The sequence below is a fragment of the Mauremys reevesii genome, linkage group 25, assembly GCF_016161935.1.
Source record: "Mauremys reevesii isolate NIE-2019 linkage group 25, ASM1616193v1, whole genome shotgun sequence".
Lineage (NCBI taxonomy): Eukaryota > Metazoa > Chordata > Testudines > Geoemydidae > Mauremys > Mauremys reevesii.
This window is the reverse complement of record NC_052647.1, coordinates 16,975,780-16,994,793: the sequence shown is the minus strand read 5'-3', so window position 1 is coordinate 16,994,793 and position 19,014 is coordinate 16,975,780. Positions and strand designations below refer to the sequence as shown.

Here is a 19,014-nt window from a genome sequence, read left to right as displayed (position 1 = left end):
ACTGGCCCAATTTGTGGAGGCTCCCGTGGCATCCCACTAGTCACTCCAACCATTTGATGCTTTTGCAAAGGCTGGAAATGTTTGCATGAAACACCCACCTAGTTAGCAGGGAGATCCTGCCTGGAAAGGGTTATGCAGGTTTTGCTGTCTCGTTGAGGCGGGTGGTTCTGTACCCTACCCAGATGGACGTAAGGAAAGAGGGAGTGGCTCTGTAGAGAGACAGAGAGGATATTGTGTGTGGGCTGAGCAGTCCTCAGGGAGGAACCCAAGTTTTGAGCTGAATTGGATCGTCTTGGGGTTTTCTTTAACAAGCCAACCCTCTTGCAGGAAGTGGGTGAGTTTGGAATTCAACTAGGGGGCCAGATCCTCAGCTTGTGGGAATCCGCATCGCTCCAGGGAAATCACTGGAGTAACCACCAAGTCATGTCCCCTCTCTGTGCTTCTTTCTCCTGCCTGTTATGTCTATTTAGCCTGTAAGCTGTTCGGGCAGGACCTGTCTCTTACTGTGTGCCCCATACAATGGGGCCTGATCGCAGTTGTGGTCTCTAGGCACTACTGAGATACAGATCGACTGGCACCAGCTGGCGTAGGGCGTGGGCGTGGCTGGTCAAGCACGTTGAGAAAGGCACCAGGGTACAGACTCCAGCTTTCTCAGAACAGGCTCCCGCGGTTGGCACGGAAGGGAAGGTTTGGAAAGATCCCAAAATGGATCTTGCTGAAGCTGCATCCATCTCTGTGTGAAACACGGCGATTTGTGGTAACGTACCACTTAAAGGTGCTTCCGTTGTACTTCGCACTGAAGTGGGGAACGTTGGCCTTGCTGCTGGATGGTAGTCGCTGTGATCGTAACGTGTTTGGGATGATACACGGCGTGATTCTGCGCTTGAAATCCAGTGGCTGGCGCCAGATTTCCTATATAAACTGGCATGCAAGCGCCATCGCTGTGCAGCAATAGGCCAGGACGCTGCCACTTTAAGATGAATGGGGTGGGAGGGGGTTTGTCCAGCTCCAAATGAAGCCGCAACAATTGACACCCCAGCCCTGTGATTCGTTTCCCCTTGATTGCTATGGCGGCAGGTGCTGCTGAGTCATTGCCTGTCTTGGGACCCCCGCTCAGAGCTCACCTGGCCCTCGGCTTGTCCCACTGCTTCCAATAACCCCGGCCCAAGCTCAGGTACCTCTCGCCACTCTGCTCCCTGCTCCCTTGCCAAGTGGAGTTGTGGCATCCGACGGGATCAGCCCTTGCAGCAGGGTGGCCCCCCAGTTCTAGCGCTCGGTCTGTGGAAAGGACGCTGAGCGTCTGATGCTCGTTGCCTTTGGCCGTTCCCTTCTCCTCTCGGTTTAGCGTGCGATTGCTCGTTAAATGGCTCGTTAGCTTTTCTAGGCTTGGACTTTGGCTGAGAGGACAGAGCTCCTTGCAGAGCGGCAGCTCCCAGCCAGCTCATTTTTAAAGGAATTTGTCTGTCTTGCGCATTCAGGGAAAGTCCCCACTCCCCTCGGTGCCAGCGGCCCGGCTGAGCCTCATGGTCCCGCCGAGCTGCGATCCGTGCTACGCGACGAGGTGCTGCCTGTAAGCGGGCCCTGCGAGCTGGTCACGAGCTCCGCTGCGAGGCGTCTGACATGGAGACGAATGCGTCAGTACGCGTGTCAGATGGCATTTGCCGAGCGGAGACGCTCGTGCTGCAGGTGTCTGCCTCCGGGAGCCATCGCAACCGAGCGCGCCCCGTCAGAGCACCCAGCGCCAGGCAGATGGTAGGCTTCTTTACGAGACCTCCTCACCGAGCTGCTCTGCAAGCCCGTGGTGGGGAGGACTTCGGCTGCTTCAGATCGCAAAGAGAAGCCACGGCTGCAGCTGATTTTAAGGGAGGAAAAGTAAGACCGCCAAATAAGATACCACCGTCTGGAAGCGAGGCCTGCGAAAGGAGCACGGGGGGGGGGAAGGTGACCTGGGGGCAGGGCTGATTTGCAGAGGGGCTGAGGGTGCTCTGACAGTCGAGCTTCGAGCCTTCCCTCAGTGGGCCCCTGACTGCAGTGGGGGTGGTGATATTGCCTCACTGCTTCCAGGGGGCTCGTGAGGCTTCCTGCAGGTTTGCAGAGCACTGAGACGTGCCCCCATGACCCGGCTGGAGAAGGGCAGAGAGGGCTGCTTGTGACAGTCGTAAAGGGATCAGTCCAGCGTAGCTGGTGAAAGGCCCCCTGCTTCTCTGACTTGAGTGAGAAGGCTCATGGTAAGTGATCTCTGCTTCAGCCCTGGCCTGTGTGCCCCCCTGTGCTGACAACCTGATTTACTGCATGTATCGGAGTCCTTAGGAGCCCCAGGCATGGCCCACGACCCGACTGTGCCAGGCGCTGTACAAAGAGGACAAAAAAGCCGTCTGCCCCAAAGAGCCGACAATCTACGTGTAAGACAAGAGACAACAGACGGACGCAGACAGACGGGGAGATGACGAGACAGCGCCTGAGCTTCTGAAGCCCTGTTCTTTGCGCCACCTAAAGACGCTGGTTTTGAAGCATTGCTGAGCTCTGCATTTCATGCTACCCCGTGTGATGCTCTGGGAGCTTGGCCAGGCAGAGTAAAGACTTTTCTCCTAGATTTCCCAGCCTGTCCCTCCCCAGCAGCTGCCCCCGAGTCACCGTTTGCACATTTCCATGGATGATGGGAAGGGTTTTCATGGTTACTTTTTGGACTCAGGATCTTTCTCTATAGGACAGACTCTGTGCTGTGGTCTGGCGAAAGCCCGAGGAGGTAAATTGCCAGATTTTTGATCCCAACCACAGCCCTGGCTGCTAAACGGTGAATGAAACAGGAGTGTCACCAGAAAGCACATGCACAGTCAACGCCAGAAGGGTCCTCCCCTGAGCCCAGACAATTTAGGTCTGCGTGAGACTCCAGACTTGACACCTCGCTGTGGGAGCCAATGGAGGGAAACCTGCATTGGGAGCATAGCGGACAGAAAGGAGCGAGAGCTCCCTGACGTCCCTGAGGAGGTGGTGAGCAGTAAGTGATCCCTCTCCAGAGAGTCTTCTTGCAAGAAGTTCTGTAGCAAAGTTATCTCATGGCCTGTGGTCTGAGTCTGGGAGCGGTTTGGCTAGTGTTTGCTAGACCCCACCTCTCTCTGTCCCGGCGGCCTGCAATCCTCTTATCGCTCTGCAGCCGTTCTCCTTCCAGCTGGCATCAGATGGCCGCAGTACGGTGCCGAAGCAGAGTGAGAGGCGTCGACTTTTATCGGAGATTTGGGCTGTTCCACTGAGAAAAGCTCTGCTACAAAGGAAACCTTCCCAGGCAGACTTAGGTGGTACGTCTCCATCTAACTGTCCTGGCTTAGCGAGGTATGGGCCAGAATCCTCGTGCTGACTTCCCAGACCTGCGTCATTTCAGGGACAAATCAATCCGGGCACTTCCTGGGAACTTGCTGTGCGTACGATGGGGAAATGTTAACATCCGCTGCTTGTACCTCTCTTCTGTGTGTGTCTCTGCTTCCGAGGGCTTTAAACGGCAGCGAGGGCTGCTGCAGGTGTCAGGTCCTGAAACACTAGTTCTTCATCGGGCCTGGAAGGCAGATTCTGAACACACTGGCAGACTTCACATCTGTTGAGGGTGGACTATAAAGAGGGTATTGTCTCCACTCCAGCCGGCCCCGTCACATACGCATCCCTACTCCCCATCGCGAGTAAATAACGTTTCGTTATTATACTGCAAAGACAAGGTGGGAGAGGCAATATCTTTTATTGGTGAATGAGACGTCGGTCCAATAAAAGAAATTACTTCGCCCACCTTGTCTCTTTCATATCCTGCCACACCGCAGCCAGTCATTCTAATCCTCTCCTCTCTCCGTGGAATATCTCAGTCAGCCATCTCTCAGCAGGAAAGTTGGTCTGCTCCTGGGGTGCTAGAGGAAGCCGGCGCTAAACATCTGCCATGTGCACGTTTCAGACTCCGGGCTGGGGTGAGGAGGGGGCCGCAGACAGGCTGGATTTACGACCTTTCATTTCATGCTCCTGTTCAGTCTTCGGCTGGGGCCTCGTCACAGGCCTGGTGATCAGGCCTACCCAGGTCCTGGCTTCGATTGGCTTTATAATTCATGATGACAAATTTGTGAAGGGAGATGAACCTTGTGCTTCAGGGTTTAAAATAATCTCTAATTATTAGTGACCAGGATTAGACTTGAAGTGGGGGCAGATTATCCCACATCTGCTACTGGGGGTTTTTTTGCACCTTCCTCTGAAGCACCAGGTGCCGCGCACTGGTGGAGATGGGCAGACTTCACTGCGCTAGAGGGACCAGGGGTCTGAGCCCCTCTGCTGATTCCTCACCGAAAGTTTGCCTCTTCGGGTCTGACAGGCGGCCGTGGGCGACCGTCTGTGCTGCCTCCGTTTGGATCCAGGTTTGGCCTGGAACGTGCTGCGTACGCGGTGGGGTTTGGGCGCCTCCGTGGTGTGTCACTGCAGGTTCAGATTAAACCTCCCACTTCCTCTTTCCTCTCTCCACAGAGGCGGACTTCAAATCATGGACACGCCAGAAAAAGAGCCAAGGTAGGAGACCTTCCCCTTCCCCCCAACCCCCCCGGCCTGCCTTCTGTGGGAGCGCTGAGCTACCGGGGGAAGAGGGTTTGAGTCCCACACTGACCCCAGAACGCCACGATCCTCCAGTTAGCGCTTCTGGAACCGGCCATTAAACCAGTTCCTCAGCTATCAGCTCCCCGCCTCCTCGAGCCAAGCGCAGCAGCTGTTTGGATACCTCGCTGGCTTGTTCTGCTCTCTTATTACACTGACAGCCTGCGCTCAAGCCCCAGGGACCCTGACAAGCCACTGGGCTGCTCTGCGCTCTCAGTGCTAGGTCTGTGCCCTCCACGGAGTCCTGTGGCTATGAAACTCCAGAAGGGAATTCGCTTGTCCGGTTAGTTAGTTGGTGGGGTGGCTGTTTGCTTGGATACATCTGTGTTCTGCCCAACTAAGGACATTCACCTACCAATTGACCCAGCGGAGGAGTGAATTTTCGACCCGTTAAAATAAGAGTGAAAAATATAAGTGGAAAATAATGTTTTGGAGCCATCTAGTTACACCTATTTTTCCCTCCTCTTCAGAGGATATTGTGGCACGAGCCAGCTTATCACATATGATTTTAATCTATTTCCTGCACCACTCCCTTTATTTAGCAGACAAAGGCCTAACAAAATCCAGTGGCTGGAATTTGAAGCTAAACAAATTCCAACTGGAAACAAGATGTAGGTTTTTAGCAGTGAGGGTAACGAGCCATTGGAACGACTTCCCAAGGGCTGTGGCAGATTCTCGGCCACTGGCGATTTTTCCATAAAGATTGAATGTTTTTCTAAAGAAGACGCCATAGTTCAAGCGGGTTATTTCAGGGAGGTCCCAGGGCCCATGTTACACGGGAGGTCACTCTAGGTGATCAGGGTGGTCCCATCTGGCCTTAGGATGGTTGACTGAAAGCAACAGGGCTGGAATAATCTGCCCAATGGCACCCTTCTTTCTTCATTAGTACCCTGTGTGGCGGTCAGACAACATGATCTAATGGTCTCATCTGGCCTTAATCTGGGAATGCATCCAGCAGCCAGGAAGGCTGGTGCTCCGGTGACCCCCTCCCACGGTGGAGGAGAGCCCATGCTAGGCTCAGCCCTGCTCCCCAGAGCCGGAGCTCCCCAGGATCTTGGGTGGTTGGGTGACACGTTTAGGGCTGAGAGTCCTGAAGCGTTATAAAAGCGTTACTTTGAACCCGAAGTTATCGAGCAGGCAGGTATGGTGGAAATGGGATGGCAGCCGTTTAGTTAAACCAAGGAAAGCAGAAACATCACTTCCTGCTGCGAAAGACTTAGTCAGTTTCAGGGTTTAACACTTGGCAAGTTGTTTGGTGTGTGGGCTTGCAGAGGCGGAAGCAGGCTGTGTAACTGCTTGGCGAGATTTCGTGCTAACAGAGGCTAAGTGGTACGGTGGATTAGCACAATAGCCGTTTGCCTCAAGTGTGGGGCGGGGTCAGTCTCAATTAAGGTCTCTAGAAAAGGATAATTTGTTGCCCTCACACCCACAAACCTCTGCTTTGGCATGTGTTACTGCCGGCTCTGAGAATTTGCGTTTTAGCCGGCATGTCACGGTGATGGCAGCAGTTTAATTGGTGCTGGTGAAGCGAGCGGCTTAGTCGCACGTCAGAGTGCGCTTGAGACGCACGTGGTGTTTCTTTGTATTTCAGTCTAATTCGAAGCTCAAGCTGGTCAGGAGCCTGGCAGTGTGTGAAGAATCCTCCAGCCCCTTTGTGGATGGGCCCTTGGAAGCCCAGGTAGGCCAAGATTTAGCCAGGTCCTAAAACGTGAGCACTTTTTTTTCAGTGCTGGTCCCTGGGAGAAGCGCGCCTGGCAATGGCTCTGTTTCCTAGGTCACATCACAGTACAAGCTAGGGGGCGAGTCCCTTGCTCGTCGGCACATTCTTGCACTAGCTGGTATAAATAGCAGTGTAGCCACGGCAGCATGGGAGGTGGCTGCAGAAGCACAGCGGAGCCATGCCGAGTACAAAGCCACCTGAGACCAGGGCCTGGTGCCTTCACTGCAGCTACCTATGCTACCGGGACTATCCTGCTATTTATACTCACACCAGCTCGCTGATAAAGACAAGCCATTTGCATTGTGTGCAAAGGCATCATAAGTAACAACTTAACTGCCCTCCCCAAACAAACATGAATCTCAGCGCAGCATATCGAGTGGGGTCCCACAGGGATCAGTGCTGGGTCCGCTTCTGTTCAATATCTTCATCAGTGATTTAGATAATGGCCTAGATAACGGTTGTGGATGATGCCAAGCTGGGAGAGGTTGTAAGTGCTCTGGAGGAGAGGATTAAAATTCAGAATGATCTGGACAAACTGGAGAAAGGGTCTGAGGTAAATAGGATGAACTTCAATAAGGACAAATGCCAAGTGCTCCCCTTAGGAAGGAACCATCAGTTGCACACGTACAAAATGGGCAATGACCTGCCTAGGAAGGAGCACTGGGGGAAGCTACATATGAGTGCACAGTGTAACGCTGTTGCAAAAAAAGCAAACACGGTTCTGGGCTGCATTAGCAGGAGTGTTGTGAGCAAGACAGGAGGAGTCCTTCTCCCGCTCTGCTCCGCGCGGATACGGCCTCAGCTGGAGGATTGTGGCCAGTTCTGGGCGCCACGTTTTAGGAAAGATGTGGACAAATTGGACAAAGTCCAGAGGAGAGCAACAAAAATGATAAAAGTCTAGAAAACATGAGCTAGGAGGGAAGATTGAAAACCTGGGTTTGTTTAGTCTGGAGAAGAGAAGACTGAGAGGGGACGTAACAGTTTTCAAGTACATAAAAGGTGGTTAGGAGGAGGAGGGAGAAAAAATTGTTCTCCATAACCTCTGGGGACAGGACAAGAAGCAAGGGGCTTAAATTGCAGCAAGGGCGGTTTAGGTTGGACATTAGGAGAAACTGCCCAGCTGTCAGGATGGTTAAGCCCCGGAATAAATTGCCCAGGGAGGTTGTGGAATCTCCATCATTGGAGATTTTTACGAGCTGGTTGGACAAACACCTGTCAGGGCTGGGCTGGGTAATACTTAGTCCTGCCATGAGTGCAGGGGACTGGACTAGATGACCATCGAGGTCCCCTCCAGTCCTGTGATTCTGTGACTTAGCTACCGAGTGCGTGTTCCCTGGTGCTGCTCACGCCACCCTCTGTGCGTGGAAGCCGAAGAGCCACAAGGAGACGTTTGGGGCATTGAGCTCAACAAAGGGCTGTTTGCTTCTTTCTAGGACATTATTCAGTTGCATGTCAGTTGCCCCTCGGACAAGGAAGAGGAGAAGTCGACAAAAGATGGGCCCGAGAAAGAGGAAAAAGACAAGAATAAGGAGAAGGCACCAAGGAAAATGCTCTCTAGAGGTCGGTGCACTGGCGTGGGGCTGCAGGAGCCTGGGTTCTGGCAGCCGGGACTCAGCCGAGCTCCGTTAACTGGCACAGTCCTTTGGGGTTTTGGTATAACTTCATTTGCAGGGGGGAGCGTTCATGTAAACGAATGTGCTCTACCGGACACCCCAGTGCAGGATGGTGTAGTAAATCCTGCTTCAGCACGGAGGGCTGGACTAGCTGACACCTCAGGGTCCCGTCCAGCCAACGTTTCTATGGCTCTGTGACATGTGGCTTCCTTTTATGGTCTTGGAGATCTGGATGTTTTTGAATGATGCAGCTACAAACAACCCCACCCCGGAGAAGTTCCTGCTTTCAGTGTCTCTTTGTGAAACTCACCAATAAAGACGGGGCTGTAGAGGGGGTTTGGGAGACGTCCAACCCAGAGGCGTTATACAAATCCCCTTTTTAAAATTTCGGGACATAAAAGTGGTTGAAAGAGCAAAGTTTAAAATTTGCATCCAGAGAGCGAATCATACCTGAAATCCTGCTGCAGAGAGTCGCTCCGCTGTGTTGGGGCAGGTGAAATGTCCCGTACGGCTATTCTGCTACCACTTTAAAGAAGGATGTTAATGGGGAAGTGACCGCTGAGGTCTAGGGTACAAAAGTCATTCACGTGGAAGGCTTCTGAGGGTCCACGTTTGGTCACTAGAGGGCATCCCACTAGCGCTGCTCAGGGGGGTGACCTGTTTAACGGTGTAGTGGGGAGGCACTGAGAATATCGGGCTCTTGCAGATTTCTTTTCAGCCTCCTTAACTTTTGCATGAAGATTTTTATTTCTCTGAATGTTAAATAGATTTTTAGAATGAAAACGTTCCGCGTTTCCTTCTCTAACTGTTGTCTGCAATGCTTTGCAAACTGTTTTATTCTGGGTCTTTGTGGGTTCTTATAGGGCCCTGGTGACCAGATGTGTATTCATGTTTTAATCTTCCCTCCGCCCCAGGGGGTTTAGGGAACTGTCACCCCCTCCGTGTCACCGCTAGAGAAACTGAGGCACAGAGCGATTCTGTGACTTGCTCACGAGCGCGCAAGGAAAGTGTGGCAGAGCCAGGAATTGAACCCAGGTGTTCTGGGTCCCTGGCAAGTGCCGTAATCACAAGAGCAGTCTCCCTTCCTTTTGAACAGCTGTGATGAAGTGGGAATGTGCTTAATGTTTTCTCTGAATACTGTGTGGGTGCCTCAGTTTCCCCTATGCAGTTCGTAAGTATCTAGGTGGTGGGATAAGGGGGTGTGATTGTTGCAGAGCCCTAGGGGGCCAGTGCGATGGGGTCTGCACAGAGACTGGCGACACCCTGTCTCCTGGCAACTGATGGCCTGGGCCCCTCCCCTGCAAGGTGCCATCTGAAGGTGTTGGAGAACAAAGAGATCAGGTGACCTCTTGGCCCTAGGGAAAGAGACAAAGGCCAGAGGAGGAGCTGGAGAGTTTCAGTTTGGAGCTGGCTGGAGAGATGGAGGGAGCCCAAGCATGGGAGTCTGGGCTCCCTACCCCCCAAGATGGACCTGACTGAGGGGGTCCTGTTCTCTGTACCTACAAAGCCTGTCTTGGACTGTGTTCCTGTCGTCTAATAAACCTTCTGTGTTACTGGCTGGCTGAGAGTCGCGGTGAATCGCAGAACGTGAGGGGTGCTGGGCCCTGTCTCCCCCACACCCCGTGACAATAATTTCTCTAGCTGTAAGCAGAGTCAGCCCCATTGACTTCAGTGGCTTCGTACGCACTCGCACTGGCAGTGACTGAGCCCTAGAGAATCGCTCTAGGAATCCCATCGCTTCCCATTTGTGCTGCCTGGTTTAGGGATAATTGTGTTTCCGTAGCACTTAGAAGCCCCAGTCCTGGATGAGGACCCGTAGTCCTAGGTGCTGAATACACTCTGAAGAAAAAGACGGGACGCTTCCCTGACTCTGTTCTGTTGGTGTTGTTTCAGATTCCAGCCAAGAATACACAGACTCCACTGGAATAGATTTGCATGAATTTTTAGTAAATACACTGAAAAAAAATCCAAGGTAGGTCACAAGATGGTAAAACCAGCGGTTGATTGAGCGGAGGGAGGAAGATGCTGTTAACCGATGCTCCACACTCCAGGGATTAAGGCAGGGGTGGCCAACCTGTGGCTCCGGAGCCACGTGCGGCTCTTCAGAGGTTAATATGCGGCTCCTTGTACAGGTGCTGACTCCGGGACTGGAGCTACAGACCCCAACTTTCCAATGTGTTAGGGGGTGCTCACTGCTCAACCCCTGGCCCTGCCCCCAAAGCCCCCGCCCTTCCCCCAAACATGCTGTGCCCTCCCTCCTCCCCCCTGTCCCCCCAGAGCCTCCTGCGCATGCAAAACAGCTGATCACGGCAGGCGGGACGCATGGGGGGGAGGGAGAGGCGCTGGCGACTAGAGGTGGGGAGCTGATGGGGGGCTGCTCACGGATTACTGTGGCTCTTCGGCAATGTACATTGGTAAATTCTGGCTCCTTCTCAGGCTCAGGTTGGCCACCCCTGGATTGAGGGAAGGGTTTGCAAGACTGCAGACAAAATGCAGGGCGGGGCTGTCAGAAATCGCAACCCCCCTGGGGGTGGGTTTCACATCTGGAAGTTCAGGGGGGCTTGACTCTGAGTAGAAGGTTGATAAACCCAGGCAGGAGGAGCAGTTGTTTCATTATTGCAGGCTAGTGAAACAGACACGCTAATGCATTACGGATTCAAACTGAGGGAGGAAAAATAATTGGTTTGAATACAGGCAGGAAGGGAGCCTTAATTGCTCTCAAATCCCTCCTCTAAACAACTATCAAAGACCTGTCTGTAGCGCGCCTGCCACAATATCAGTAATAAACTATCAGACCGGCTGCCAATCACTGGTTAGGCATAAAAATAACAAGCTTGTGTTTCTGTCTGTGCGGCCACCACTGGCGCAAGGATCTAATGGTCCCAGAAACACAGGCATCATGCAGCAATGGCTCGCCTTGAACAGAAAAACTTGACTCATCCTTGATTATGTATTTTTTTTATACTCTGCAGCGGAGGGAGCGCGAAGCCTGGGTCTTTAATAACCTGGAGCTTTGCTAATGCCAGGGACTTTCTGTTTCTCGGGGTGGAGAGAGTGTTAATCTGCAGTTCTCGACGCGAGCTGCGTTCTTCTCTCCTCTTCGAAATGTGATTGATTGATTTATTCTCCTCCTCCCCACTTTTTCTGGACAGGGATCGAATGATGCTGCTAAAGTTAGAACAGGAGATTCTGGAGTTTATTAGCGATAACAAGTAAGTGGCCAGCGGAGTTTGCATGAAGTGAAGCTGGTTGGTGACGGGGGCGGTTGGAGGCGCTCTCGCTCTGATGGGGAAGAGAACACAGCTCACGCATATCTGATAAGAGCTGCTTGAAAACAGCCTCTCCGGCTCCCATTGCCACCGGATCTGAGCACTTGACAATATTGAATGTGTCCGTTTTTCCTCCCACAGCCCTGGGCGGCAGGGCAGGGTTGTTCCCCCCCGTTTCACAGATCGGGGGGGACACAGATGGGGTCAGCCTAGCCTGGGTGCGAGCATCCTCACAGCAAAGCCCTCTCCGAATTGCTGGGTCCTCATTGGTTGGGTGTGGCTTGGGGTGAGTCTTTTGTCCTGAGACGCTTGTGTCAATTCCAGGGTAACTTGTCTGTCCTTTGGGGGAGACTCCCTGGGGGAGGGAGGGAGGGAGGTGGCAGTGGAGGACTAGCCACACTTGAGAGACTTAGCCACTGTCCTCGCTGCAAAAGGGGCAGGTTCCAGCGAGAGTTAAAGCAGACTCAGACTCTAACACCCCCCCCCGCCGTGTAAGCTCACCTGGGCTTGAAACACCTGGCAAACCCAGGGCAGAGGTTTGTGTGGACGGTGGGTGAGTTGGGTACTTGGAGGCAGAGCAGGGAATTGAGCACAGGTCTGCAGCCCAGCCCAGCCCCTGGCCCATGGGAGACTGGCTCGTTCCTGGGCGTGGGAAGACTAGAGCCTTTCGCCAGCTAGCTGCTGTTCGCATCCAGACCAGGTCATAGTGACTGAAAGCACCAACTGTGTGAAATGCGGTTGGGTCCCAGGGCCCATGTCACAAAGGCTGGCTCAGCTGTTGGCAGGAGCTGCTTAGCAGAGAAGCCTGGGGGCAAGGCAGACCCATTGCCCTCTTGCCCCCAGAGATGCCCCTTGCAGGGCAGAGCTGGGGTGCAGGGGCAGGCGTCTGGTGCTGGTGCCCTCCCTGTCTGGAGGTCAGAGCGAGAGCTCAGTGCCCAGCCCTGGGTGTGTCCGAACGTGACCCTGTCAGCTTTGTTTGTTTGAAGGACGCATTTTAAAGATGCTCCTGTTTTGGTAGGGCCCCCTCTAAACAGGGGGCCTGAGATTTGACATAACGGATTTTCTAAGGGGTTTCCTCTTGCTCTGCGGCAGCTCAGAACACAAAGTGCTTTTCGACCTGTCCTCCTCCCCTCTCGTTCCTACCCAGAGCACTTGAGAGCACCCGTCCCTCCGGGGGCTGCTCCCACCCTTCACACAGCCCGGGGGGGTGGTCGGGAGCTCTCCAATGGCTTTACGGAGGAGATCAGGGTGAAGGAATTCCCTGCTTGACCCAGCTCCCATTGGAACCAGCTTCTGACCCGAGGCCCCAATCCAGCAACGCCCTGAAGCACGGGATGAAAGTTAAGCGTGAATCGGGGCCTTTCTTCCCTTGGGTCCCGGTTCCGCAGCGTTAAGCCCGGGGGTCATCCCACCCCTGCTTTGGCGCGTGAAGTCGCTGAGCCCGAAGCACGTGTTTAAATGCTGTGTTGAATCGGGGCCCTGGTCTTTCTGGGCTGAACCCTGCTTGTGTCAGGTTAATCTGGTCTGTTTAACGCAGTCTGAATACAAGGGCTCTGTCCCCTCTTCTGTTCTCAGCAATCAGTTCAAGAAGTTCCCGCAGATGACCTCATATCACAGGATGCTCTTGCACAGGGTAGCTGCCTACTTCGGCATGGACCATAACGTTGACCAAACTGGGAAAGCCGTCATTATCAACAAGACCAGTAACACCAGGATGTAAGGAGAGCCCTGGGGCTGAGAAACCCCTCCCAAGCAACCCCCTCCCTTCCCTGGCCTCGTACACCCCACCGCATCCCCAAAGCACTCCTGGAATATTTCACAGCCTCATCCCGACAGGCCTTTAAAGGGGTGTGGAGAGCGGGGGAATGAAAGAGGAGGGAAGCCTAGAGACCCACCCTCCCAAATCCAAGTGCAGACATGGGTGGGAGCTTCCCCTTTCCTTGAATGCCCTGATGCCCCAGCCCGCCTGCACCGGGTGGGGCCATCTGATGGCAGCTTGAGCCGCCCAGTGGCTTGCAGCCTGCAACCTCTTCCCTGACCTCCTCTGCCTCGCACCCCCGGGCCTGCCTGGCAGCAGAGTAACACAGGGAAGGTTCCCGTTCACCTTTGCCTGCCCCTCGTGACGGCGTCTTTCCTCCCTGCAGCCCCGAGCAAAGGTTCTCCGAGCACATCAAAGACGAGAAGAACGTGGACTTTCCACAGAGGTTCATCCTAAAGCGAGACGACGCCAGCATGGACCGGGACGATAATCAGGTGAGTTTGGGTGAGAGGTGTCCAGGCCCTTCCCGAAAGCCGAAGGGGCGACTGCTGAGCTTTGCTCGGTGTTTCTTGGCGTCTTGGTTGCCTGGGAATGGGACCCGCCGGTGTTTTGATCAGTGAGTTTGGGGACGTTCCTGCTTGCATGGGGGCAGCTTGAAATCCCTCCTGGGTCCGTGCTGTCTCCTTCCACAGCTGTACTCCCAGGAAACTGCCACAGAGGCCCCTACTGGCTCTTCCAGCAGCAGGGGGCTAGTGGATGGGAGGCAGATCCCCAGGCGCTCTGCAGCAAACTGGACCTCAACCCGCCAGCAGTTTGGGCTGAATTAAAAAAAAGGCCTTTGCTTAAATGCTCAGCAGTGAAATGGTTAACAGCCTTGCCAGTCAATTGCCCTCTTGAGCTTTCCGAGTTGGCATCCTTTCCCCTCCCCCCCGGGCTTTCCCCTGGAATCCTCACCATGTTGCCAGGCAGGCGAGGGGCCCCCAAGGGCCGTGCAGTAGTGAGGAATTTCCCCCGCACAAACAGTGAGCTTGAGCCGTCGCTAAGTCACCCCTCAACCTGGCAGGGCTGCCAGATGAGTAAGCAGCATTTCACGGGCTAATGAAATCAGCAGGGCCCCTTGGTCCCTGGCCAGAAGGGAGCCTTCACTCAGAGGAGCGATGCAGCCTCCGTGCGCAGGGATCCCTCGGCTCCATCTCCACGCTGGTGGCTTCCTGCAGCCTGAGCCCTCGTGCAAGGCAGCCCCGCTCTGCTGCTTCACAGCCCCGCTCAGAGTTTGCTTTTGCTGCCCACCCTCCCCCTGCTCACCTCCTTCCCGCCTGCGCTTGGGATGCCGGCTACAAACTGGGAGAACTAAAACTTGGCGCGAGGCAGGTATCCTTCCTAAGGAGCCGTCTCATGCTCCTCTCTGCCGTAGCCTTCTCCTCCCAGGAGCGCCCTTGACGTGTTCTCATCGCTTGCTTCGATGCTTGTTTTAGATGGTTTGCTCCTTGGGACAGAAGACCGCTGTTGCATGTGAGGGCAGTCTCCCATCTTCTTCTTAGATCCTGCCTTGCTACCATGCTTCTCATGAGGCCTAGATCTTGAGTCCAAGCAATAGGGTGTGCAGGAGCTGGGAGGAGCTTTTACGCTTTGGATTTTGCAACCTTGCTCCACCTTGCCGTGGGGCTCTGCTTCGAAGCAGGAAGGATCTGATGGCGCCAGCCACCGTTAGCATTGGGGTACGTCCACACTGCACCTGGGAGGTGTACTTTCCAGCTCCAATAGATGTACACGCGCTAGTTTTCATCCGGCAAGATCTCTAAAAATAGCAGGATGGACTAGCTGCCCCAGTGTAATCTTGTCTGAGATCCTAGATGGGTGGTCAGTGCCATCGCAGCTGAACTGCTACTTTTAGCACATTAGCTTGATCAGAGCTAGCACGTGTATGTGTCGCTGAGCTGGAGATTTTACACCTCCCAGCAGCTGCGTGGATGTACCCTTAGCAACAGAGGTGTGCGCTTTCCAGCCACAAACAGCATCTGCAGCTGAGATCTCTCTCCAGTCAGCTGATCCAAAGCAGAGCTGCTCTGCCCGACCCGGACACATGTGCCAGTTAAGACCCCAGAGCGTTTCCTGCCAGCAGCAGTCGTTTGGGGCAGAGACCTTATCGGGTTCTCAGAGCACCGGGCAGACCCCGGGCGCTGTGCCACATCGCCTTCCCTTGCTGCTCCATTCGAGGTGCGTGGAGCCAGCGTTTAACCAGCCGAATTCTGCCTGTCACTCTAGATCAGGATCCCATTGCACGACGGGAGGAGGAGCAAATCAATCGAAGAGCGAGAAGAGGAGTATCAGAGGGTCAGAGAGCGGATATTTGCGCGAGAGGTAAGGCTGGCTGCTAGCAGGGCTTCCCCCCTTCTTGGTTCTCTAGGTGCTTTTTCTTTGGCGCCCCTCACGCCCCAACCAGCTGCCCCTCTCCCCCACTCCACGCTTGTTGTTATAATTTTGGCATGTGAATAGATGTATGGGCTCAGGGGGCTGGATCCGGCAGTGGGTTTGCCATTTCACTGACCTGATCAGTGTCACTAGGTTAGAAATGGGGATGTGACAGGTTTCCCCCCAAGGGCGCCCCCTGGAACTGGGGTACCACTGAGCCCCCTGACCCACCAGCTTGGGCTCCCTCTCGCACTGTGCTGATGTGACAAGCTGCAAAGCCCTCCAGCATTCACACAGGTAGGGACGCGCCCAGCTGCAGCTACACACGGGCTCTCTAACCACCGGCTTGGGACGCCGGAGCAGCACCATCCTGGTCAAATCTGGGCAGTCTATGAGTTTAATACCCGCTCCGCCTCTCCTGCAATGTGAAGGGAACAATGCACCCTTGTGCTAACCAAGCAGAGATTTTCCCCAAGCATCCAGGCAAAGCTCGTTGGTTTAGATTAAAACAAAAACAAGTTTAACTACAAAAGATGATTTTAAGTGAATATAAAGAATAGCAAACAGATCAAAGCAGATTGCCTAGCAAATAAAAAACGCAAACTATGCTTAATATACTAAAGAGATTGGATATGAATTAGCAGATTCTCACCCAAAGAGATGATACCTGCAGATCCTTAAGCAGGGTGACCAGATGTCCTGTTTTTATGGAACCCAGGGGTTCCATTCACAGGCTAGAAATCCCTTTAGCCTGGGTCCAGCACTTCCCCCCGTTCAGTCCTTAGAATCACAGACTATCAGGGTTGGAAGGGACCTCAGGAGGGATCTAGTCCAACCCCCCTGCTCATAGCAGAGCCAATCCCCAACTCCCCCATCCCATCCCTAAATGGCCCCCTCAAGGATTGAACTCTCAACCCTGGGTTTAGTGGGCCAGTGCTCAAACCACTGAGCTATTCCTCCCCCTTCTTGTTCCTCAGGTGTTTCCAGGAGTCGTCTTGTGTGGGGAGTGAAGAACCCCAGATGGTGTCACTCCCTGCCTTATATAGCTTTAGCATATGGTGGGAACCCTTTGTTTCAAAGCTTGGTTCCCAGACCAGACTGTGGGAAAATACTGACATCTCAAGATGGAGTCCAGCATCATGTGGCCTGGTCACATGTCCTTGTAGAGTCATGGCAGCCATTACTCACATTGTGTGGAGTGTTCTCAGGAAGGTTCCCCAGGTAGGAGATAAGCTTCTCCTGAGGCCTGTTGTTCTCCCTAGTGGCTCATTTTCCTGAATAGGCCCTTCCCAGCCAGCTAACTAGACTGAAAACATCTTGCCGAGTGGGTGTTCCCCAGGTGTAACTACATTTGAAGTACAGATACATAGTCAATATCCATAACTTCAGAGACAAAAATGATACCTGCACACAAATAGGATAATCATATTCAGCAAATCATAACTTTCCCAATGACGCCTCACACGACTTACCTTGCATGAAATGCCTCATAATTATGCTATAACCATATCATCATAATATGACTATGAGGTGCAGTGTCACGGGGGGTGGGGAGATTCTTTGCAAGTGGCTGGTGATTCTGGGGGCCCCACTTGATACCTGCTTTTCAGACAAGGCAGAGCACCCGCCCTCTGGGAATCCGGCCCTTTTCAGTCGGCTCAAATTGTGTACCCAGAATCTCCTGGCCCCCGTTTCTAATGCAGCCATGCTGAGCTAGCAGGTGAGGGAATGCTGACCGCACCCATGTGTCTGCACCTTCCACGGTGGGACTGTTAGGGGGTGTTTTCCTTTCTTTTGCTAAGTGGCCACCTGGAGTGGAAGTTCCTCAAGGAATTTGCTCCCTAGAGGCAGCTCCTGGAGGGGGGAGGTTACAGGATGGAAGTGGGGTGAGGGTGAGGTCAGAGCAGTGCAGTGGTGCGATAGAGGCCGTGCTGAGCAGTGCCTGTTAGCAGCATGCTCTGGGCAGGATTCTTGTGCCAGGACAAACAGGGGGGGTTGGATTTAGTGACGGTTCCAAATGCTAATCTGCATCTGGGCTGGTTAATAACCTGCTCCTGGCTTTACCTGCCGCACCACCACACCCTGCGAGGGGTCCCGGGGTGCTGAAAAGACCCCCGCGCCAAGCCGTGCTTCTGGCCAAGGGGAGAGTCAGGATACAGGGCTCCGGGAGCTAGCCAGAGCTACCGGCCGGTGGCCCGGGGGGAGTCATTGTCTAGGGACCCTCGGGAGACGACCGTGCAACCTCTGGCAGGTGGGGCTGCATCTGAGCAGAGGGTAGGAAATGGAATGACTCAGCATGCAGTGTTCATCGTGCCTTGTTGGGAGCCACGAGCTGAACTCCGGCGACACTGCCGGGTGTGAGCCACTGACGTGCTAGAGAATGTGGGAACTATGAAAGCACTGCTGCATTGCCTAGTGGTTGGAGCAGGGCCAGGGAGTCATCAGGATTCCTGGGTCCTCTTCTGTGTGTGACGGTGAGTGAGTCCCTTCTTCTCTCCATGCTGCGTCAGCCGGCACTCTCTAGCACGGGGGATCTGGGGAGTGCTGGGACGTCGTCGGGAGGCAGGAGCTAGAAAAGGTCCCTGATGCTCCGGTGGTGGCCCTGGAATAAGACTCTAGACAGACGTGCAATGTGTCCAGTGGCTTGGAGAGCCAGAGACAACAGGAGCGTGACGCAGCCCCTATCCCGAGCCCAGCCCCGCCCAGCCCCCTCCGCGTTCAGACGCCCCTTTGTTTGTAACGTGCCAATACTGCTGCCTTATCAGTTATTTTCCCTTTTCTTCCCCCTCCTCGGCTCCACCCTGCCACTAGACGGGTCAGAACGGATATCTAAACGACAGCAGGTTAGTACCAGCCAGCATGTGTCACGGCCAGACCTGTAGCTTTCTCGGGGGAGGACACGGTAACCCTGTAACGATGCTTTTCTCTGATGTTAACCAACAGACTCGCCAAGGAAGGCTTTTCTTCTAGCTCTCACAAAAGGAGGCAGATTTTTAGGTACCTCTGTGTGGTTTCTTGCGTACGTTGTTCTGCAGCGTGAGCTCGCCCCATGCATGGCTGCTTGTGGCGTCCTTTGAGTCGTATCTTTTGCAACATCCGTTGTTTTTTTTGTCTCCCAAACTAAATTGCTCCGGAGTCGTTTTTGCTGATTCATTCCAAACAAGGGCTGAAGGGTCACGGGGGAAGGAGGGGAGGCGAAAGGCTCATAGGATCACGAGCCACCTGGTCCCACCTGCCTCTGACACCTGCGTTCTCAGGGTGATAAACCCCAGCTGTCTAAACAGGGATCAAATTAGCATCTCCTCACACGTGCGTCGGTGTTAGGTCCTGGTGGTGGTGTTTGGACGGCTGAGCCCTGGCGGTGCACGTTCCCTGGGGGTTGCGCCAGAGAGCCCAGGGAATCCACTTCAGCCGCATTTTCTGTTGATTTCTTTTAACGGATGGAAGGTTCCTTCTGACAAAAGGGGCCAGATTAAGAGCCTGAAGGGCTCTGTGCGCCTGCAGAGCAGACAGGCTGGGCCGGGGCTGGGGGCGCTTGGTGCACCGGTGGGGCTGGTCCCCGGGGTTGAAGGCTGGGCCGGGGCTGGGGCGCTTGGTGCACCGGCGGGGCTGGTCCCCGGGGTTGAA

General features: G+C 54.2%; 1 protein-coding gene across 10 annotated transcripts in view; it reads left to right on the top strand.

Moving 5' to 3' along the window:
- R3HDM2 (R3H domain containing 2) overlaps positions 1-19,014 on the top strand; it is a 104,431-nt gene that overhangs the window by 55,917 nt on the left and 29,500 nt on the right. For 7 of the 10 annotated variants that reach the window (XM_039514299.1, XM_039514297.1, XM_039514296.1 and 4 more), the window contains 9 exons: positions 4,492-4,533; positions 6,206-6,292; positions 7,768-7,894; positions 9,841-9,919; positions 11,100-11,159; positions 12,792-12,932; positions 13,361-13,469; positions 15,241-15,336; positions 18,199-18,230. In XM_039514299.1, coding sequence (XP_039370233.1) covers positions 4,492-4,533; positions 6,206-6,292; positions 7,768-7,894; positions 9,841-9,919; positions 11,100-11,159; positions 12,792-12,932; positions 13,361-13,469; positions 15,241-15,336; positions 18,199-18,230 — 773 coding nt within the window. Of the gene's footprint in view, positions 1-4,491; positions 4,534-6,205; positions 6,293-7,767; positions 7,895-9,840; positions 9,920-11,099; positions 11,160-12,791; positions 12,933-13,360; positions 13,470-15,240; positions 15,337-18,198; positions 18,231-18,330; positions 18,385-19,014 lie in introns of all 10 variants that reach the window. The other 3 variants (XM_039514304.1, XM_039514301.1, XM_039514300.1) reach the window with 1 other exon arrangement.